Source organism: Eptesicus fuscus, chromosome 14 (genome assembly GCF_027574615.1).
Source record: "Eptesicus fuscus isolate TK198812 chromosome 14, DD_ASM_mEF_20220401, whole genome shotgun sequence".
Classification (NCBI taxonomy): domain Eukaryota; kingdom Metazoa; phylum Chordata; class Mammalia; order Chiroptera; family Vespertilionidae; genus Eptesicus; species Eptesicus fuscus.
The window spans coordinates 61911683-61935415 of record NC_072486.1 but is presented as its reverse complement, the minus strand read 5'-3'; the positions used below and the strand labels follow the sequence as shown (position 1 = coordinate 61935415).

The following is a 23733-nucleotide window of genomic DNA, read 5'->3' as shown; positions in this document are numbered from 1 at the left end:
GAAAGGAGAAGGTTTTCTTGGTAGACCAGAAAGCCCTGCCCCTAGGCTACAAGGACAGTACTGTTGACTGGGGATGGCCTGAGGGGGTGGGAACGGGGGGGGGGGGGCGAAGGACAGAGGGAGGAGGCCACAGATACAGTTGGGCTAGGATGGTTGGGGTGTCAAGGCCATGAAGATCTGTAGTTCAGCATGACCCCAAAATAAGATAGTTCTGTTACAAAGCCAAAGGGGCCATTTCCTAGGTTTACACTAATGTTATTTTGAAAGACTTTTACATGCTTTTTTTTTTTTTTTTTAAACTACCTAAAAGTACTATCACTTTTAGCTTCTCAATGATCTGAGGCAGTCGTCGGCAAACGCATTAGCCAACAGAGCCAAATATCAACAGTACAACGATTGAAATTTCTTTTGAGAGCCAAATTTTTTAAACTTAAACTATATAGGTAGGTACATTGTTATTAACTTAATTAGGGTACTCCTAAGCTGGCCTTTGCTAAAAACTCAAGGGGCCAAAGAGCCGCATGTGGCTGGCGAGCCGCAGTTTGCCGACCACCGATCTGAGACATGGGGAATATCTTTATGTTAATCAGAAATCACAGTGTAAAAGGTTAATTGCCCTGCCCAATTCAGTGACCAAGCTCAGCCCTCACAAGTTACAGCCCATTTAGGCCACTAGCTCTCCTAGTTAGACAGACTTTGGAATATTCATTTTGTTTTTAGGGCATGAAAAAATGTACTTATAGCTTTCAATTTCACCCATAGCAGTGCCCAAGGTTGTTTCTGTGTGACTTTGCTATGGAATATATTTGGGGTCACTGCTGTCCTAGGTGGACAGGGTCCCAGAGACGCACAAAGCTGTTCTCCATGTCCATCCTGCTGTATCCCTCTTCTTCCTAATCCCAAATGAGGTGCCACCCCGTAGAATCAATAACCTGTTCCCAGGTCAGTGCAGCTCACTCACTGTGGAAATGAAATTACTGATGGCCATCCAGGGAACAAATTGGCGATATGGCTCACAGCTAATGCCTACTAATCCTGCCAATTCAGCAGAGAGCCACTGTCATACCCAGCGAGAGACGTGGCAGTCACTGGGGCCCAAGAAGCACAGGAGCTGACTATGCAAATCCCTCTAAGTGGCAGACAAGGGCCCCACACAGATCCTTCCTCAAAGCCTTCTTGCCAGAGAGCTCAGCCTCTGCTGCCTGCCCTCACTCACTGTCCGGGACAGCCGGAGGGGTAAGTGAACCAGCAGCTTCTCCCATCCCTCACGGGGCCCTGTGTCATCTGGGACAGTGTGCTGCTGCGGAGTGCATTGGAAGACCCCAAGAGTCCACGGAATTGGTGGTGTCGTTTTCCTAACACCTTCACTTTTCACTTTCAGGCAGCCCCCCTGCGGCAGCTGCCCAGGAGTGTGTCCTCCACCTTACCTAACCACAAAAGGAAAGCCACAGTGTTGGGCTGCTCAAAAGGTGTCTGTCCTTCAAAGAGAATGTAAGCCTTTCTCAAAAAGTAATGGTCTTCATCGAGTCCTCTTCAACAGCGGTACAACTGTAAAAAAACTGTTCTTTTAATGAGGATGAAGCCAGATATAAGGATACTCTGTTAGAGAGACTAGAAGTCATTCATATGACTGCTAAGTAACCAAGAAAGGGGCACAGATCTAATCACCCTGGGGAGAAATGGCTGTCAGCTGGAGTAGTCAGGATCAGCTCCAAAAGGTCGCAGGTTTCATTAGAGTGAAGTCTGTCGGCAGGGTAGACTGTGGAGGCGGATGGGGTATTCCCAGAGTGATCAGGATGACCGGAGGTAGCTTGCAGGGAGCCCAGGAAGGAGCAGCCTGCACCAGCTAGAGCCAAGGTCTGGGGGATAAGGCTAGCTTGGAACCAGATTGTGGAGGGCTTTAAATGTCAGGCTAAGGAATTTATCAGGGAAATGAAATGATCAAACAGGTGTTTTAGGAAGATGAATTTGGAGAGAATGTGCAGGATGAATTGGAAAATCTGGAAGCATGGCAACAATTAGGAAGCTGTGAGATTAATTAGGCTGTTGTAGTAGTCCTATGTGAGTTGATAAGGGTGTAAATGAGCATAGCAGCAGCAGAAATGGAAAGGGACAGCTGCAAGAGACATTGTTAAGAAAGAATGGATGAGGTTTGCTGCCTGATTGGATTGGGGACCCAGGGAGCTCAAGGAATCAAGGATGACACGAGAGTTTTGAGCGTAGGCAACTGCTGATACACTGAACAGAAAAAGGGATGTTAGAAGAGGGAGCTGTTTTCAGCAGATGTGAATTCAGATCAGACAGAGCCTGCAGGATACCTAAGTGGAAATGTCTGATAGGTCACAGGAAATTTAAAACTAGAGCTCAGGAGGGATGTTTTGGTTGGTGATGAACGTGAGAATCAAGTGCAGAGAAGTGATAAATGAAGTCGTGGAATGAATGAGATCTCTAAGGAAAAGCCTAATACAGTGAAACAGAGGACCAAAGGCTGATCTCTGAGGAATGCCCACATTTAAAGGGTTTCTATTACAAACCTGAGTTTAGAAAGTGCCATCCACATGCTGCATGTCCTCACCATTAAAATCAGTTTAAAGTGCATATCAGTTTGAGAAAGCCAGGCAACATAGCATTTTTATGACTCAGTAGGAACTAAATTATAATAACCTAACTATGCCCCTACACAAATTTGGCTGAATTCAAGGCTCATATCCAGAGAAAAAAGAATAAATGATATAGTGAACATAATCTAGAAGATTAGTGGATTTGAGCCCACAAGGATGTCAAGCAATAAAAACTTGTGAAAAATATCCTATAAATAACATTTAATTAGAGGAAAGTAAATATTTACTCATTTTTAACACAGGACCAATAAATTTACCATATTTGCAGTACACTGTCTTCCTGAGTGTGAATTTTTAATAAAGGCTGCATTAAAGCATAGGCTGGCTCAAACATTTGTGAAGATGTGTTAATATAGGAAAGCTACCCAGAGTATAGTAAGCCCCACTAGACTTAGCATGCAAACAGAATATCTTTTTTTTTTATGCCTAGTCTTTTTACTTGTGTATTTACAGTATATTGTATTTTTTGACAATCATTTTTAAAAAAGAAAATATTGTAGCTTTGAATTTTTGGACTAAAAGATGCCTTAAATCCTATAGAGAAATATTTTGTTTTGTTTTATGTATTGCTAATATTTTCTTATTGCCTTTAATAAAGAATATGCACCAAATGGTCTAACAGCAAAGCAACTGTTATCCCATGACACCTTTAATAACTATTGAAAGAGTGGACTTAGACCTGGTCGGGTTGCTCAGTGGCTAGAACGTCACCCTGTGGACTGAAGGGTCTGGGGTTCAATTCTGGTCAAGGGCACGTACCTCCATTGCAGGCTTGATCCTAGCTCTGGGAGGCAACCAATCGATGTGAGAGTCTCACATTGATGTTTCTCTCTGTCTCTCCCACTCCCTTCCACTCTCTCTAGAAATTAATGGAAAAATATCCTCAGGTGAAGATTAACAACAACAACAACAAAAAGAAATAGTAGGGAGAAAAACCAAAATGGCGGCATAGGTAAACACCTGAACTTGCTGCCTTGCACAACCACTTCAAAACTACAACTAAAAGACAAAACGGACATCATCCAGAACCACAGGAAGGCTGGCTGAGTGGAAATTCTACAACTAGAAGGGAAGAGAAAAGCACACTGAGACTCAGAGGAGGCGCGTGTGCACGGAAAGGGCTGGCTACTGAAGATGCAGTTGTCTTTTTCAATTGGGAGGGAGACACAAGCTCCCGACTGCTCTGAACTCCAGTTCTGGGCAAGACTCTGGGGACCCAGACTCATACCGGGAGAAACTGGACTGTCTGGCATCTGGCTGGAACACGAGGGCGGCTTTCTCTCAGAGGTGCTTGGAGCGAGTACCACGGGACACTGAGACCCGGGGGCCGCTTAGGGCAGGGCTGATGGGAAGCCATTGCTGTTTGCTCCATCCTATGGATTCTCTGAGACCCTGCCCCACCCAATTTACAACCCCAACCCAGCTGTGTGCAGAGGCTTTTGCATATGAATGGCCTGGCCCTTTGCAATCTAAAATTACCTAACAAACTGCAGCTGGGTCAGAGAGCCCCAGATCTTCCAAAATAAGGCCCAAGGCTCCACAGCAGCTTGCACTGCTTCACAGCTGGGCCTCATCTGGGCACCTCCAAACCTCAAACAAAGAAGAGGAATCTGCAGATCTCTCTGTAGCTCCTGCTGGGTGGCCTCAGGCAGAGCTAAATTTGCACCTCCTTGGAGATCCAAGAGCCAGTGTACCCAGTGGTCAGAGAGGGACCATCCAGATTACAACTCCTCAGATCCATAAGGGACACACTCAGGGGGCAGACTCAGTGAGCACCAAAGCCCCACTGAAGCAAGTCTTGCCTCATAAGGGTGTCTCCAGCACAGAAGTTCTCCCATCATAGACACAACTGATCCTCACAGCCAATTGGCCTGGAGGTCAATTCCTCCCAGTGATACAAACGGGCAATCAAGGCTTAACTACAACAAGACTGTGCACACAGCCCACAAAAAGGTGCACCAAGAGTGTCCACCTCAGGTAACTGGAGAGGCTGAGCCACTGGGCCCTTTAGGACACCTAGCAAACAAAGCCACTCTGTCAACACAGGGAAGCAGCCAAAATGCAGAGTCAAAGAAACAGGTCACAAATGACAGAAATGGAGGAAAGCAAACTACTGGATATAGAGTTCAAAACCATTTATAAGGTTTTTCAAGAATCTTCTAGAAACTGCCGATAAATTTAGTGAGTCCCTTGAGGATATGAAAAAGGACCAACTAGAAATTAAGCATACAATGACTGAAATAAAGAATAATATACAGAGATCCAACAGCAGACTAGAGGATCGCAAGAATCAAGTCAAAGATTTGAAATATGAAAAAGCAAAAAACACCCAACCAGAAAAAAAAAAAAAAAAAATGAAGGTAGTGTAAGAAGCCTCTGGGACAACTTCAAGCGTACCAACATCAGAATTATGGGGATGCCAGAAGAAGAGAGAAAGCAAGATATTGAAAACCTATTTGAAGAAATAATGACAGAAAACTTCCCCTACCTGGTGAAAGAAACAGACTTACAAGTCCAGGAAGTGCAGAGAACCCCAAACAAGAGGAATCCAAAGAGGATCACACCAAGACACATCATAATTAAAATGCCAAGGGCAAAAGAGAAAGAGAGAATATTAAAAGCAGCAAGAGAAAAACAGTTACCTACAAGGGAGCACCCATACGATTGTCAGCTGATTTCTCAACAGAAACTATGCAGGCCAGAAGGGAGTGGCAAGAAATAATCCAAGTGATGAATAGCAAGAACCTACAACCAAGACTACTCTACCCAGCAAAGCTATCATTCAGAATTGAAGGTCAGATAAAGAGCTTCACAGATAAGAAAAAGCTAAAGGAGTTCATCACTGCCAAACCAGTATTATATGAAATGCTGAAGGGTATTCTTTAAGAAGAGAAGAAGAAGAAAAGGGTAAAGATAAAATTATGAACAACAAATACATATCTATCAACAAGTGAATCTAAAAATCAAGTGAATAAAATATCTGATGAACAGAATACACTGGTGAATATAATAGAATCAGGGGCATAAGAAAGGGAGTGGACTGACAATTATCAGGGGGAAGGGGGTATGGGGGGTGCGGGAATGGGGTGGGGTTGGAACCGGGTGGAGGGGAGCTATGGGGAAAAAAAGAGGAACAACTGTAATAATCTGAACAATAAAGATTTATTAAAAAAAATAGTAGACTTAGATCTTAACATGTCCTCATATTTAACACGTTTAATAATATTTTCCTCTAAAATATCATAGCAAACATATTAACATATATCAAAAGCAGTTAAAAGATAGAAACACCATTCCAGTGAACATAAGACTTTTAAAAAACAGAAACAAGTTTTAAAAAAAGAAAATTTACAAAATTATACAAAACGGGCTGTACATAAAATACTGACATGCAGTTACTGAGAAGATACTGGTTTTAGTTATTTCCAGGTGATGGAAGCAGTCTAATATGTCAATTCAGAAAATATATGCAATTGTTGGCTGGCCTTAGAGGTACTACATATACACATTAAAAAAAAAATAGTCATGCAAAACTTATAAACCTGGTAACTTCTCATTCACCAGATATTTTGAATACTTAAAAGATTTAAACATATATGATCTTAAAGGGAACTCTTAAAATCATACAATATCATGGAGTTAACTTTTTCAAGTGGAGGATATAGAGGTAGGCCTCTTAGAAAATTTTTCCTATTTGACTTGAGTTATTAAAACCAAAGCAGCCCTGGCCAGTGTGGCTCAGTTGACTGGAGCCTTGTCCCATGCACTTAAGGTCGCCGGTCAAATTCCCAGTCAGGGCACATGCCCACGTTGCCGGTTTAAACCCTGGTTGGGGCGTGTACGGGAGGAAACCAATTGATGTTTCTCTCTCTCTCCCTCTCCCTTCCTCTCTCTAAATTCAATGAAAATACAACAACGTATAGAGTGAGGATTAAAACAAAAAACAAAGCAGTTGTTTTCTTGATGTCCTCAGCTTCTTAACTAAGACCCAAATAGTTTAATTCTATCAGCTAAATTTAATCAAAGAGTTGACTTTTTAAATACAATACTGTCAAACTTCTTTCACAAAGTTTAAAAAATACACATGAACTAATTAATACATTACTTAGAAGCTGATTTCATTTTTAAAATATGGGCCTTGGGCTGATTTGCCAAACACTGGGAAAAGATAGAGATTAAAAAAGTTAAACAAATTGCTTGTTTCTTTTTAGTACTTATACTAAATAATGTAACTGAAGAGTCAATTTTTGTGGGGAAGAATCAGGTAAATGATTCTTATTTGAAAGTTACAATGAAAAGGGACTCATATTTATTTAATTAAGGGAGGACTGCACTGTTTTTGGTTAACAACAATCCTGAAGGGTTTCGGTTTTGTAAGCAACTGAAAAATCTGAAATGTGATAAAAAATCAAGAGTAATATCTGTTGTTGAAGATATAGGACATACTTTCACAAGAAAGTTTCCAAAATAGCTACTTTTTCATTAAATCTAGAGTCTGTAACATACACATGTGTCATAAAGCAAAAGAGGTGGTGACTCAGAGATGCTTAGATTCAACCAAATAAAAGTCCAAATGTTTGGAATTAAATGACCAACTACTCGCCAAAAATCCACAAAATATTCACACCAGACAGACCAAGATTAACTCTCCTATAAAGAAAAAAGAAAAAAGTTTTAGTGGAACTGATTGTCAAGTATTGAAGGTCTTTTCTCATATAATTAAAACACAGAGTATAAGGTTTCTTCTATCATTTTATTGATGACATTTTTAACAGTATTCTGTAATAAGTTATGGTACACATGGTTTATCAGGTGAATTCTAGTAACAGTAATTACTTCCTTAATTATGCTTAAAACCCAAATTTAGAATAAATGAATTTATAGTGTTGAAAATTAATTTTTCAGTGAGCCTCAAGAACTATGGTATCAGGTAGAGTTAATAGAATAATTTTAGTAGGTAAAATCAAAGTAAATGTGTCAATAAATTTTTTTAAATGAAGAATATAGAGATAGGCCTCTTAGAGAAATTTACCTATTTGACTTAAATTAGGAATTTTCCAATATTAGAGATGCTTTAGTGGATTTGCATATAGGTATTAATATAGCTTAAACTAAACCATATTTCACGTATCAAAAAGAAAGTCATTGGGGGTGTGTAGTGGCTGGGAGGAGGGGGGTAAGGGGGGGAAATGGGAGATATTTGTAATACTATCAACAATAAAAAATATATTAAAAAATAAAGAAAAATTGCCCTAATCAATTTGCTCAGTGGTTAGTAGTGGCCCACACGCTGACTGGATGGATTGCAGGCTTGATTCCCGCCCTAGTTGGGAGGTGGGGGGGGGGGGGGCGCGCGTATACGGGTCAACCAGTTGATGTGTCTCTCTCACACTGATGTTTCTCTCAATCTCCCCTCCCTTCCACTCTCTCTAAAAATCAATGAAAAAAAACTATCCTCGGGTGAGGATTAACAAAAAGAAAAATTGGTTTCTACTCCAGAGAGTAATATAACTAACTGTATTTAAAGTATGGAGAGAAGAGGGCTATAAGAGAGATAAGTTACTCATCTAACAGAGTAAGAAATCAATCAACTATGTCCAACACTGAAGAATCAGAGAGTTGCACACCTCTATTATTTGGAATCATAGGAGTAATATCATAATGAAAAGCTACAGGAGTTTCAAGTGGTGACTTTGGGAAGTGGGCTTGGGTAATACAGGGAACTGCTTATTTCTGTCAGTAACTGTTAGCACTGTATGATTTATTAAATTACTAGAGGCCTGGTGCACAAAGATTCATGCAAGTATGGGCCTTCCTTCCCCTGGCTGCTGGCACCGCCTTCGCTCTGGCCCAGAGCTACCTTTCCACCTTCCCATGCTACCCAGAGGCCTGGAACAGCTGCGGCGGTGTCATGGTGACAACACAAGTGTCCCACCCCAGGCTGCTCAGCACCTGTGTATGCAAATTAACCCACCATCTTTGTTGGGTTAATTTGCATACACACTCCTGATTGGCTGGTGGGCATGGTGAAGGTACAGTCAATTTGCATCTTTCTCTTTTATTAGAGTAGATGAGTATGTATTCATTTTTTTCTTTTTTTACCTTCTCCCAGCTGAGTATGTATTCATTTTGATAAAAATTAAAAATATGTATTACAAAAATGCCCTTCTAAAAAGGTAATTTCTATTGGCCATATTTTCCTATTTTTTCATATCCTCACTGACACTGCAAATGATAAACTCAATTTGATAAAAAAAATGTTTTAATTTGGGCTTGTCTATGAGGCTAAGCATCTTTTCATGTTTATTAACCATTTTGCACAACATTTTCTATGAAAAAGTCTTTTGTGTCTTTGACCACTTTCTATAATTTTCTTTTCTAATTAACTTACATGCTTTACATGTGATGAATATTAACTTAGATTTGCTATATGTGTTGCAACTATAATACTTTGTTTCAGTTTGACATTTAACTTAAAACTTTATTTATGGTGTCTTTCGTTGAACAGAACACTTAAATTACTATGTGGTCAATTCTGTCTAGATTTTTTTTTCCTTTTGGAAGTAAAACATTCATCTTATTCCAGTAACGGCATAGATATGTGGCATTAAATTGAAAATGTTTTTGGATCAATCTGCTGATTTATGGGCATGATTCCAAATGGAGTATATTTGAGCCACTTGCTATTTCCTTTAAGTTACAGGATAGTAGTTTTTAACTATTTCATTATTTTAGAATATATTAAAAAGAATAAGCAACCATACTTTTAAATTTAATTCAAAGTTATTTTCCTTGGTTAAAAAACACAAATTAGTCTTAGTCAAAAATGTTTCATTTTCTACATATAAGTTGTACACTTAAAAGATAAGTACTGTATCAATTTGTTTTTGGCCTTTGAGTAAATTACTGTTCCATGGAATACTTTTAAAGCTTTTACATTTTTATGCATAGGACAAATTGTATATGACACTCAAAACAAGATTCACACCATCATGGCAAATCATTTATGCATCTAAATGTCAATTTGGATCGACAGAGGAAAAGATAAATTTTCAATTAAAACAGAAAACTAGCCCTAGCCGGTTTGGCTCAGTGGTTGGAGTGTTGGCCCGTAGACTGAAAGGTCCTGTGTTTGATTCCAGTCAAGGGCACGTACCTTGGTTGCACGCTCAATCCCCGGCCTGAACCAGGGCCACCAATTGATGTATCTCTCTCACATTTATGTTTCTCTTTCTCTGTCTCTCCCCCACTTCTACTCTGTCTAAAAATCAATGGGAAAAATATCCTTGTGTGAGGATTAACAAAAACAAAACAAAAAGGTAAAAACTAAAACTTCATTGTTTATTTAAAATATGTCTAAAGCTCCAACCAATTGAGCCACCCAGGGCTAGAAATTACCATTTTTGAAGGGCATTTTTGTAATATATTTTTTTAATTTTTATCAAAATGAATACATCCTCATAATTTACTAAATCATACAGTGCTAACAGTTAATGACAGAAATAAGCAGTTCCCTGTATTACCCAAGCCCACTTCCCAAAGTCACCACTTGAAACTCCTGCAAAATCTTAAAGGAAGAAAATCAGTTAATAAATTAAGTACTTGTGTTTTTAAAGCACAAATACCTACCCAAGCATTCCCGACTCTTTGGTCTTTATGATGTAAAGGAACATTAATAATGTATGAAACATATTATTTCGGCCCTGGAACAAAGACAAAAAAGATAGCAAGATTTAAACTAAACCAAGCAAAAGAAAACAACAACAAAAAAAACCACAAAAAACTAAACCAAGCAAAAGATTCAGTCTGCTAGGTAAATGCAGATCCTATCAATTCACATTCTACAAACTCAGAATTCCATGTAACTCAGATTTTCATTCACTCATTAAAGACAGTGCCTACTTTGTGCTAGGAAGTGGGAACACTGCAGTGAATAAGACAGAGAGGATCCATTAAATGAAGGAGCTTAAAGTCTAGTAAAAGGCAGACAGAAAATTCAGAATTACAAAGAGGGTGATGAATGTTATGAGGGGGAGGAGGAAGGTGCCAGGGGAATACATGTGGGCCTCTGACCCAGACTGGTGAACCAGGAAATGCCTCTCTGAGGAAGAGATTTTTAAGCTGAGACCTGAAAGATGAGCAGAAAGTAAACAGACTGGGAAGTTTCTACACATGGAGAGTAGCATTTACAAAAGCCTGGAAGAGAGCTATTGTTGGGCTGGTGCCCCTGCATCCTATACACACAAAATGCTCTATCTCAAAAATTAACAGCATAAACAAAAGTATGGGGATTTAAAAACTTTTAATCATACTTCAATTATATGTTAATGACAATATAAGTAACAGGTTAAACATAAATTATTTTATCTACAAGTGACTACATGGCAGCATTTTGCTAGCCCTAAAATCAAGCAATGATATGTAATTTCTGGTCTTTAAACTAGCTCCTAACTTCGGTTTTCAATTCACCGATCAATTTGAACCTACTACTCTGATTCAAGAATCTAAGAATATATAATTTTTAAAACACAGTGTGTTTAAAAAAAAAAAAAAAAAGAAAGATTTCAAAGGAAGTTCAATGGTCCAAAATATTTACACTTTTAGAAAGTTGAAATATTAAATTTGAAAAATGAAATTAATATTCTTCCTTAGGATCTGATGGAGAACACATTTTATAATTATAGTCAATGTAAAAATTTCTTAGTAAAGGCACTGATAAAAATAACTGCAACAGTCATCAAAAGAACTGACGTTTACAATCAAGACTAAAATACCTGGGTAATGCTTGCTTCAGAAGCACATTTACTAAGATTAGAACGATACAGGGAAGATTAGCATGGACTCTGCGCACGGTAACACCCAAATTGATGAAGTGTTCCATATTAAAAACAAACCCTCAATAGAAGTGTAAATTGGTACAATTCCCTTTTTTATAAAGTAGTTTGATATCTATTTTAAAATCCTTAAAAATATTCTGTAACCTACAATTTTACTTTTGGACTCTGAGCTAAAGCAATTACCCAAAATGCAGACAGCTATACATATAAAGATGAATATTCAGCCATATTTATGATAATTAAGAATTAGAGCACAGTCAGTGTGGCTCAGTGGTTGAGCGTCAACCATGAACCAAGAGGTGACAGGATCAATTCCAGGTCAGGGCACATACCTGGGTTGTGGACTCAATCCCTAGTAGGGGGTGTGCAGAAGGCAGCTGATCAATGATTCTCTCTCATCATTGATGTTTCTATCTCTCTCCCTATCCCTTCCTATCTGAATCAATAAAAATATATTTAAAAAAACAAACACAACAAAATGTCTAACAGTAGGGGAATGGTTGAATAAATTGTTACAATCTTATAATGAAGTTTTTTATAGCCATTAAAAAGTATTTTTATGCCCTAACCGGTTTGGCTCAGTGGATAGAGCGTCGGCCTGCCGACTCAAGGGTCCCAGGTTCGATTCCGGTCAAGGGCATGTACCTTGGTTGCAGGCACATCCCTAGTGGGGGGTGTGCAGGAGGCAGCTGATTGATGTTTCTCTCTCATAGATGTTTCTAGCTCTCTATCCTTCTCCCTTCCTCTTTGTAAAAAAATCAATAAAATATATTTTTAAAAAAAAGTATTTTTATGCCTTAGCTGGTTTGGCTCAGTGGATAGAGTGTTGGCCTGCAGAGTGAAGGGTCCTGGGTTCAATTCTGGTCAAGGGCACATGCCCAGGTTGAGGGCTCGATCCCCATTAGGAGGCATGCAGGAGGCAGCCTGATCAATGATTCTCTCTCATCATTGATGTTTTTAATCCTTCTTCCTTCCTCCCTGAAATCAATAAAAATATATTAAATAAATAAAAATAAAAATATTTTTTAAAAAAGTATTTTAATGAAAATTTTTAATGGTATGGAAATTGTAATTTTTAGAGTCATTTACGTAAATGATTTCAACCCATAAAAAAGAAGAGTGAGCCCTGGCTGATATTCTCAGTGGTTAGAACACTGGCCCAAGGATGAAGGGTCGAGGATTTGATTCCTGGTCAAGGGCAAGTACCTGGGTTGCAGGCTCCATCCTGGGCCCTAGTCGGGGCACGGGCAGAAGGCAACCAATCAATGTGTCTCTCTCACATTGATGTTTCTCTCTTCCTCCCGTCATCTTCCCTCCCTCCTTTCCAGTCTCTCTGAAAAATCAATGGAAAAGATATCCTCGGGTGAGGATTAAAAAAGAAAAAGTACAAAGAGCAAAATGAAATTTACCAAAAGCAATATACCAAAATGATAACAGTTGCCTCTAAGTAATAAAATGAGTGATTTTTCTTTATACTTTCCCCAATTAAACATATATTCTATAGTTAAAAATGGGCTGATGCAAGAAACACATTTTCCCTAATTTAAAAATTTTACCTATTCCATGAACAAGAGATTCTAATTTTAAAATCATCATCAAAGCAAGTCATCCGTGACATTATATAATAGCAGCTTCTACATTTAGAAGTACCTTTGGAAGATTGTAGACATGACGCTGGTAGATTAGCTCATAATGGGGAGGGTTGATAGCACTCTGATAAATGCAAAAGACATTCTCATTTGTCACATCTGTAAAGGAAATATGCTACATGAAAAACAAACAAAATCACCAGATGTATTTCATGTAAAAAGTTCAACTCATTCTTTTAGGAGAGGCTTATACCTGGTTTATTTGGTGTCTGAACAAAGTGCTGAGAAGTAAATGTTTTTCCGTCAGGGTATTTAGGATGTGGAGGTAATCTGGAATCAAGGTAGGTGCAAAACACATGCATAATGATCTAAAAATGAGAAAACAATTTTTCAAAATCAGCATGAAAATCTATCATAGATGGAGCCCTTTAAAAACATCTGTGTTCTTTTCCTTCCTGGCTGCTTGAAGATCAATCTTCATCATGAATGACACAGTAACTATCTGGACCAGGAAGTTCATGACCAACAGACTGCTTAAGCGGAAGCAAATGGTCATTGACGTCCTTCCCCCTGGGAAGGCAACAGTACCCAAGACAGAAATTCAGGAAAAACTAGCCAAAATCTATAAGACCACACCAGATGTCATCTTTGTGTTTGGATTCAGAACTCACTTTGGTGGTGGCAAGACAACTGGCTCTGGCATGATTTATGTATGATTCCTTGGATTACACAAAGAAAAATGAACCCAAACACAGACTTGCAAGACATGGCCTATATGAGAAGAAGACCTCAAGAAAACAGAGAAAAGAACGCAAGAACAGAATGAAGACAGTCAGGGGGACTGCAAAGGCCAATGTTGGTGCTGGCAAAAAGAAATAAAGATTCTTCAGTGACTTTATCTGTGGTGACTGTGCAGATTTTTCATGAGAGGATTAATAAACTAAACTTTTATGTGTAAAAAAAAAAAATCTGTGTTTATGACTCTAATTTAAAATTTTTTCCCTAAACAGAGAATTAGCAAAAATGCTTTCAAGTGGTTTTAAGATGAAATCTGTAAACTGAAAAGATAAAAGACATTCCTAATTTTCTGTTATGTAGATATTTCAATATTTACCCATATAGCTAGTGAGCAGCAAAACCAAGATAAAATACATATCTATTCAATTCTTAATTTGAATATCAGCATTTAAAATATCATTTTAACACAAAAGTCACTATAAAAAAATAACATGATTTTGAAAAACTCTTAAATGACCCAAATTTTTATAATCTTTGATCTTACAAATCTAATTCTACTAGGAATCTCTCTTTTTAAAAAATTTTTTTTAATTGATTTCAGAGAGGAAGGGAGAGAGATAGAAACATTAATGATGAGCGAGAATCATTGATCAGCTACCTCCTGCATGCCCCCTACTGGGGATCAAGCCCACAACCAGGAATGTGCCGGTGACCAGAATTGAACCCAGCACCCTTCAGTCCACAGGCTGAAACTCTAGCCACTGAGCCAAAGCAGCTAGGGAAAGGAATCTGTCTTAAAGTAGTAATTTCAAATAAGAAAGAAATATGCATCATGATATTCCTTGCAACATTATTTAAGATAGAAAAACAAAAATCCCTTCCCCTATCACATTTCTCAAATGTTTAAGTCTAATATTGAAGAACAGTTAAAAGACAGTGTGTAATAATGAAAAACCTACTTAAATATTGCAAAAGTGAAAAAAAAAACAAGATATATCATTTTACATATGTGATTACAACTGTGATAAAAAAACAACAACAACACATTAAAAAATAGTACAACCTAACAAAAGGGAAAAAAATAGACCAAAATAGTAACACTTGTTGGGTTAAGATGCTGGTACAATTTTAATTTTTTATTTCTACTTTAGTTTCCAAATTCTTTTTAATATTAATTTTGATAATGGGAAAATAAAAACACATAAATCCAGTAACAAAACTGAAAAAAGGCCCTGGCCGAGTTAGAGCATCATCCTGATATGCCAAGGTTGTGGGTTTGATCCCCAGTCAGGGCACATACGAGAAGCAACCAATGAATGCGTAAATAAGTAGAACAACAAATCAGTATTTCTCTATCTCTCCAAAAGCAATAAAAAAACAAACAAACAAAACACTGAAAAACAACAACAAAAATAAAACTGCAGACTTACAGCAGAATCAGTGGGCAGGTCTGTATCCCACTTGCGTCCTTTGAAGTCTCCACCTCTATTCCATCGAAACGAGCTCATACAGCCTCCCTGAGAAAGTTCTGTAGCAACAAAGGTGAAATTTAAAAAGCTAAGACTATGCAAAAATGAGGGAAAAACGGCTAAAGGGTTATAATAAGAGAAGCATATCATCTTAAAGACCTGATTAAAAGATCCGTAACATAAACACAAAATATAAAAGATTAACTTAAATATCACCAGAAGAATTACATAAATCCAAAATGTGAAAAAAGACTAATATTCTTGATTCTTAAAGTCAATGTCATGTAGGCAAAAGGTGGCAAGACTGTTAGAGATAATAAAAAAAAAAGATGAAACAATACATTTAATGTGTTAACCTACACTTTATTCCTAGTTAGAAAAAAAAGGGTATATAACATTATTTGGACAATTGGGAAATCTGAATATGAACTGTTTATTAGATAATATAGAAATATTTTTAATTGTATTATGTTAATGTAAGGGAATTTATTCTTTTAGGAATTCGCATGCTGAAAAATAATAATGCCTATACAATATACTTACAAATGAGCAAAAAACTTTGTGTGTATACATACATGTACATGTACATGTATATGTAGAGAGAGAGAGAATCAAATAGGAAAATGTTGGTAACTATTCAATCTAGAAGGCCTATCTATACAGGGTTCGTTGTACTTTTTTGTATATTTGATATATATTAATACTTTGCATATAATTTGTATACACACACACACACACACACACACACACACACACGCCTTTTTTTATATATATACAAACCTACCTATGAGGTAACCTAAATTTTCAGGAAATACAGAGAACAGAGGGTCATGTAAAAGTACACCATGGAGATGTATTCAACAAAATCCATACCATGGGAAACACTAAAGGACAAACAATCCAGTTCTTTCAAAAAATAAGCTTTGCGCAGTGGCAGTATCGTAGCCAATGAGGTTTATCCAAGGCGTAATTATTGCTAATTGAAAAAAAAAGTTGCAAAGAAAAAAAAAAAGATGGTTGGGAAACCTATAGCTTAAAAGAAACTTAAATATAGCAACCAATCACAACATGTGATAATATTTGAATCCCAATTCAAATAAAAAGTACCAAAAAAAAGTAATTACACATTTTAAGAGATGGTTAGAAATTTGTATATGTAAACTGTATATTTCATGATGTAAATAAATAATCATAGCCCAACTGGTGTGGCTCAAATGGTTGAGAGTCAACCTATAAACCAGGAAGTCACGGTTCGATTCCTTGTCAGGGCACATGCCTGGATTGCGGGCTTGATCCCCAGTAAGGGGGAGTGCAGGAGGCAGCCGATAAATGATTCTCTCTCATCATTGATGTTTCTATCTCTCTCTGTCACTCCCTTCCTCTCTGAAATCAATAATAATAATAATAATAATAATAATAATAATAATATATATGGTTAAAAATATTAGGTGTGATAATTATATTCTAGTTATGTTTTTTAAAAGGCTTTATCTTTTAGAAATATATAGAGATGAATGTCAAAGTGGCACCATTTTTGATAGTTTAAGAATAGAAAATGAGTGAAATATCCACTTGAGCCCTTTTAGCTCATTTTTAAGTCTTTCTATATAGAATAAAATTATTAACTAACATATTCAAGGCTAAGTATATTATTTTGACAATTCTTAAGCATATAAAACATAAAACCCAAAAGTTGTTCAAATATAAGCCTTAATAAAGCTGTAATTAAATATCCTATCTAATAAAAGAGTAATATGCAAATTAACCCTTTGCACTCGCTTGCTTTTTTCTCGATTCCTTTATTCTAATGCTAATTGTGTCGAGTCACACTCGACATCTGAGTACAAAAGGTTAACCATCACTCTGCTACAAAAGCCATGCCCACCAGCCAATCAGGAGCAGGTATGCAAATTAACCCAACCAAGATGTCTGCAGCCACGAAGTGTGCAGGAGGCTTGGGTTTCCCCAGCAATGGAGGAAGCCAAGCTTTCTGCACACACTGGCAGGCCCAGGCCTCCACTTAAGGCTACAAAGTTTCAATTATAGAAGATAAATAAATCCCAACAAAAATGGCTGCAGCCACGGAGCAAGCAGAAGGCTTGGCTCTGCTCAAGGCTACAAAGTTTCAATTATAAAAGATAAATAAATCCGATACCAGGGCCTCCGCTTGGGTCGCCGGGGGGCGTGGCCGGCCTGCAAACCACCACAGGCCCCACGCTCAGGCTGCCCATGCCCCAAGGGAACCCCCACCCTGATCCGGGACACCCTTCAGGGAAAACCAGCTGGCCCCCACCCGGGCACCAGGCCTCTATCCTATCTAATAAAAGAGTAATATGCAAATTGGCCATCACTCCAACACACAAGATGGCTGCTCCCATGTGGACACAAGATGGCCAGCAGGGGAGGGCAGTTGGGAGGGACCGGGCCTGCAAAGGAGAGCAGTTGTGGGCGATCAGGCCAGCAGGGGAGGGCAGTTGGGAGGGACCAGGCCTGCAAGGAGGGGAGTTGGGGGCGATCAAGCCTGCAGGGGAGGGCTGTTAGGGGTGACCAGGCCAGCAGAGGAGGGAAGTTGGGGGCAACTGGGCCTGCAGGGAAGGGCAGTTGGGGGAGACCCAGGCCTGCAGGGGAGAGCAGTTGGTGGGGACCAGGCCTGCAGGGGAGGGCAGTTAGGGGAAATCAGGCTGTCAGGGGAGTGGTTAGGGGGTGATCAGGCTGGCAGGCAGAAGCGGTTAGGGGCAATCAGGAAGGCAGGCAGGCGAGCAGTTGGGAGCCAGCAGTCCTGGATTGTGAGAGGGATCCCAGATTAGAGAGGGTGCAGGCTGGGCTAAGGGACACCCCCCACCCCCATGTACAAATTTCATGCACCGGGCCTCTAGTATTTTTATAAAACATAAGATCATACTTAGTGATACTTTTAATTTTTTTCAAAAAATTTTTCCCCTTTGTTATCTTTATTTATAAAATCTCAAAGTAGTGAAAAGTAATAATTTTCCCCCCCTCTTCAAATCAATAGTTACCTTTGATCCTTTCAAACAAGTATTCCTGATTTGGAGTAAGGTCTAGATACTGCACAATTGTATTCAGAGTTGGAATGAGAGGAGCTTTGACCAGAGCAGCTTGTTTCAAGCTGGTAATATTAGCCTCTGTTAAAAATAAAACACACGGAACACATTATTTTTACCTTGGGCCTCTAAAAAATACTCAAAAATCTCTTCCTACAATAAATATTGAAGGAATAAATGACAGCAATAATAGTTTATCTTAACAATTTGCATTATCTACTTTACTTATAATTTATTTTATCATTTCTGACAAGGTGGACAGATATCTATCTATCTCTCTGTCTTCCTCCCCTTCTCCTCCCGCCCCCCAAAGAATCAGCCAGATCCATTTTGGAAGCTATATAAACAACTAATACACTAAATATTTGTGATATATATATATATATATACACACACACACACACACACATACACACACATACATATATGGAAATATAGTCCAGCCATAAAAATAATACTGGACAATATTTAAAAATAGAAAGAGCAAGGGGAAAAAAACATAAGACAACTCTAATTTAATTAGAAACATATACATATATATGTACCATATTTCCTCAACTCCTAAATATATACCGTATTTTCCGGCATATAAGATGACTTTTTAACCCAGGAAAATATTCTATACGCCCAGTCGTCTTATACGCCGGAAAATACGGTACTTTTCATGTTCTTAAATTATAAGGTAACTTATAATTGATATATATAGTTAATATCATAGTATTTTCTTAAAAAATAATTGTGACTAAATTGATAATGGTTATTGCTAGAAGCAGAACGGTAAGTAATATTCTTCTTTGTGTATTTTTGTACTTTTTGAATTTTCTACTTGAACACTGTATACTGCTTTTGTAGTCATAAAGCAATGTTGTTCTTTTTTAAAAAGCACATAATATTGGTACTGACACATGTTACAAAATGGATAAAACTTGAAAACATTATTATATTAAATGAAAGAAGCCAGTCACAAAGGACAACATATTGCATATCGCATTTGTACACAATATCCAGAAGAGGTCTATCTATAGAGACAGGAAGAAGCCTGATAGTTGCCTAGGGCTGGAGAATGGGTGGTGGTGGGAAAACAGAGGTGACTGCTAAAGAGTATGTGGGTTTCTTTTCTTAAGATTGATTTATAGTAATGGTTGTACAACTCAAACCTTTGAATTGTACACTTTATTATTTTTTAAATATACTTTTATTGATTTCAGAGAGGAAGGGAGAGGGAGAGAGAGATAGAAACATCAATGATGAGAGAGAATCATTGATGGGCTTGCCTCCTGCACATCCCCTACTGGGGATCGAGCCCACAACCTGGGCATGTGCCCTTGACCGGAACTGAACTTGGGACCCTTCAGTCCACAGGCTGACGCTCCATCCACTGAGCCAAACCGGCTAGGGATGAATTGTAGACTTAAATTGATGAACTATATGTAAGTAAATTATATTTCAATAAACCTTAATATTGAAAAAAAACCCTGTATTATAGAGATTTAGTTTTATTTTCTTCACCTCAAGGTAACAAAGGAAGTTGTTAAATAGTCCACTACAGAAGAAATTTCCACCTGCAGATTCACTGAAGGTAAATCAAATGCTGGGGTCTATTTCCACATACCTCCTATTTGCAGCTCTGGACAACCCATGCGTCTCATCTGTGTGCTGACAGACTCAATCTCTTGTACAAGTGACACTAATATTGTCTCATTGATCCACTAGGAAAAAAATGAGGGAAAGATTTTATACACGTAATTCCAAAGCATTTCTCAAATAATTATTCACAAGACTCTAAGATTTTTTTTATTGTTGTGTACTTTAAATATTAGAGTATAGTGAAAGAGAATGGAAGTAACAGCTACCTGAAGTCCAGAGTTAAGTAAATATGCTACTAGAGTGTAAGTTGATTAAGTTATAATCTTAAATCACATATGCCTGTGTTGTTGTTTTTTTTTGAAGAATGTATGAAACTTCCAGTTGTATGTTAAGTTTTTCTTAAATGTTTCTTTCTATGCTTATTATACTAAGCTAAAAGGATTAACTCAGCAGGCTCACCCAATTCCCTAACCACGTAGAAAACAAATGTATTATATTTGAAACTGGCTTGTGAATATTACCATATGACTTTAGGACTAGGAATTTCAAATGCCACTATGTTCGGCTACTATCAAACTAATTCTGGGAAATGAAAAGACTGTCTAAGGAAACGGCTCATCTGGTTTATTCGTGTTGTTTCTTTTTTTGTGTGTGTGTATGTTTTTAGAAGCTTCCACCATTTGTTTCCATGCTTCTGTTTAAACATAAAATTAAAGGATGAAAAAAGTTTCAGGTCAAATAAATGTCTACTATTCCTTAAAAAAAAAAAAAAAAAAAAAAAATCCCCCAAATTCTAAATTTCAGAACACTGGTAGTCTAAGGAATTCAGATAAGGGATTGTGCTTATATTTCTTCTAAGCTAATACTCTCAACCAAGCCTTTATATTGGCATTTTAGACAAGCCTATGTGTGGAAATAAGAGAGAGTACAATTCGAAGATATCATTTCACTCATTCACACTTACATCATTTATTTCAACACATTCTACGTTGTCAGCTACTCTTTCGCTGAAACAAACTGATCTAAGGGGTTCAGGAGAGAGATCTAGGCCCCATTTCCAGAAAGTCTGATTGAGTACTTCTAGGGTTGGGCTCAAGAATTTTTATTTATCTATTTTAATTTAATTGTATTTCATTTTTTGTTGATTTTCACCCAAGGATATTTTTCCCATTGAATTTTAGAGAGACTGGAAAGGAGAAAGGGAAGGAGGATTGAAAGAGAGAGAGAGAGAGAGAGAGAGAGGGAGAGAGAGAGAGAGACAGAGAGAGAGAGAGTGGTGAGACAGACACATCAACTGGTTGCCTCCCACACTTGCCACAACAGGGGCCAGGGGTCGAAGTGCCCTTGACTAGGAATCAAACCCATGACTCTGTGGTGTGTGGACCGTTACTCTAACCACAGAGGACACAGGACAGGGCAAAAATTTTTATTTTTAAAAAGTCATCCAGCCCTAGCTGATTTGGCTCAGTGGATAGAGCGTCAGCCTGCGGACTGAAGGGTCCTGGGTTCGATTCCAATCAGGGCACAAGTCTGGAGGGGGTACAGGAGGCAGCCAATTGATGGCTCTGTCTCATCATTGATGTTTCTATCTCTCTCTCCTTTTCCCTTCCTCTCTGAAATCAATAAAAATGTAAAAAAAAAAAAAAAAAAAAGCCATCCAGACTTCTGGTTCAAGAAAGTAGGCTGCTATTTTTCATCACTCCCTCTTGATACCCTATTTAAATTATGATAAAAGAATGCAAAAGGAGTGGAAGTGATTTCAACGTATTTCTAGAAATGAAGAGCTGCAGATGAGTAACTGTTGCAATATGAAACAGGGGAAGAAGTGGTGGCCTCTACAGAATCTATGTGGACACCTGCAGTGGAGGAGGGGCCAATGTGCCCAGCAGAACTTGGGACATACAGGTACTACAGAGGCAAGAAAAAGAGGCAGGGGTTGAAAGAAAGGAATTAACGCATTCTGTACATAGAAGAATTGGCCTTCCCAACCTCCAGGCCCAAAACAAAGAGGGTTCTTCTTTAAGAAATCGAAGAACCTGATATATATTCAGGGATCAGCTGCCTCCCACATGCTCCCCACTGGAGATCAAGCCTGCAACCCAGGCCTGTAAACTGACTGGGAACTGAACTTGAAATTTTTTGGTATACACAACAATACTCCAACCAACTGAGCCTTGCACAAGAACCTCATTTTGTTTCCCACACATTTCTAGACACACAACAGGCTCTGACAAAAAAGCTCTTTGAAAAATAAAATTGAGATGTTGGAAAAGGGAAGAAGGTCATATTGTTCCTTTATCTATTTAACATAGAGGGGGTAAAAAAAATCCCTTAAAAATGGACACACCACACACACACACACACAAAGGACACCATTAAGGTAAATGTCATGTTTATCCTTATATATGTTCCATCCCATATTGCACTTTTACTAATTCTGATATCTAATTAACAATTAACATCTCTGATTGATATTCTAATAACATACTTTGCATATTAAGAGGCACTAATCATGTCCAAAGAATAATGTCAAACTTACATTTCTGAACTTAGCTGTCCATGAATCCATATGGTCAAGAAGTTGTCTATTCATACTCACTCTTGCCCAAACCTATTAAAAACATGTTTAAAATGAACAATCAGTGAGGAAAAAAAATTTCGCCAGAAATCAGTTATTCTTTTCCGCAACCTCAAAAATATTTGGAATACTTTGGGGGAAAAAAACTTCACACATGTCAATAATGATCTAATATGTAATAATTTTTTAATTACACATTTGTTGCTATTCATGCAGACATATCTTTAAAATTCCTTATGTCGGTATGATTAAAAAAAATTCTTCTTGCTTTTAAGAACAAAATAAAAATCCTGTATTTGGTATTAAACTGATGAAGTTAGACTGTCAAATGTTCTAATCTAAATATATTTTAAAAGCAAGAGTTCTGTTTATGTTAAATAGAAATTGATACTTGAGATACCTTTTTATAAATGAATGCAGAAAAATGTCTTAGGCAGGATACTAAGGACAACTATGTGTCATAAAGAGTAAAACATGCAGTATAATTCCATTTTAGGTACAGAGTTAGACAGGAGCCTCTCCACTCTTTAATGTGCCAGATTTATGTTGTCAGCCAGTAAAAGTGGAGGTTACAGGGACAAAAAAAGTTCCAGAAGTAAAAAAGATGACTTTCTAATAATCTGTAAATCATAAATATTAAGTCATTTTTATTTTCCATTTACCTCCTCTGCAGCTTGTTTAGAACTGAGATCGGCTTCATCTTTGTTAGCGCATGGAGCCTGGGACCTACAGGCAAGCTGATATTGAAACTTCTTTAGAGTTTGTACATAATCTCCCATAGAACGATTGTAGTTCCAGAAAGTAGGACTGGTGGAAGGCGAGGTAGAATCTGGGCTCCCTACAATGATTAATTCAAAGAGTATCAGTGTGTTGTAGGCACTTTGACATCTAGAGTTAGTATATGAGCACAGGGTATCTAGGCACAGAGGCAATGGCAACCAAGGAAGACACCTCAAGGTGCTTCTCTTTTTTCTCCTCCTTAACATTATTTTTTCTTTAGAGAACATGGACTACTTATGCTAAAAGTTAACAAGGTCATTTCTGAACAGTATTAATTTAAAAGCCATAATCATAAATGGTGGAAAGTGGTTTGTTTGGTTGTAAAATTAAGCTTGTTTTATTCTCTAAGACTTTCAAATGATTCAAAAACAAAAAGATTTATTCAGGAAATAGGCTAAGGAAGTTCTTGCTTAAATCTTTCTGAATGGGATAACTATAGCCTTCTATTAATAAACAACTCTTTGGGCTAGCA

General features: G+C 37.8%; 1 protein-coding gene, 1 non-coding gene and 2 pseudogenes across 2 annotated transcripts in view; 3 read left to right on the top strand and 1 right to left on the bottom strand.

The window, feature by feature from the left end:
• Positions 1-5764: 5764 nt before the first annotated feature.
• Positions 5765-23733, bottom strand: part of TMEM209 (transmembrane protein 209) — a 32193-nt gene continuing 14224 nt past the window's right edge. Inside the window, exons 7-15 of the mRNA XM_054726392.1 lie at positions 23144-23319; positions 22443-22514; positions 19929-20025; positions 18272-18397; positions 15216-15313; positions 13301-13415; positions 13109-13206; positions 10251-10324; positions 5765-7271 (exon numbers count right to left, since the gene is read on the bottom strand). Coding sequence (XP_054582367.1) covers positions 7217-7271; positions 10251-10324; positions 13109-13206; positions 13301-13415; positions 15216-15313; positions 18272-18397; positions 19929-20025; positions 22443-22514; positions 23144-23319 — 911 coding nt within the window. The 3' untranslated portion in view covers positions 5765-7216. The remainder of the gene's footprint in view (positions 7272-10250; positions 10325-13108; positions 13207-13300; positions 13416-15215; positions 15314-18271; positions 18398-19928; positions 20026-22442; positions 22515-23143; positions 23320-23733) is intronic.
• LOC114227257 (U6 spliceosomal RNA) lies at positions 11407-11508 on the top strand. Its single transcript, XR_003613312.2, has one exon. It is a non-coding gene; the product is annotated as a U6 spliceosomal RNA (small nuclear RNA).
• Positions 13530-13926, top strand: LOC114227246 (40S ribosomal protein S24-like; annotated as a pseudogene).
• On the top strand, positions 16174-16250 carry LOC114227254 (U4 spliceosomal RNA; annotated as a pseudogene).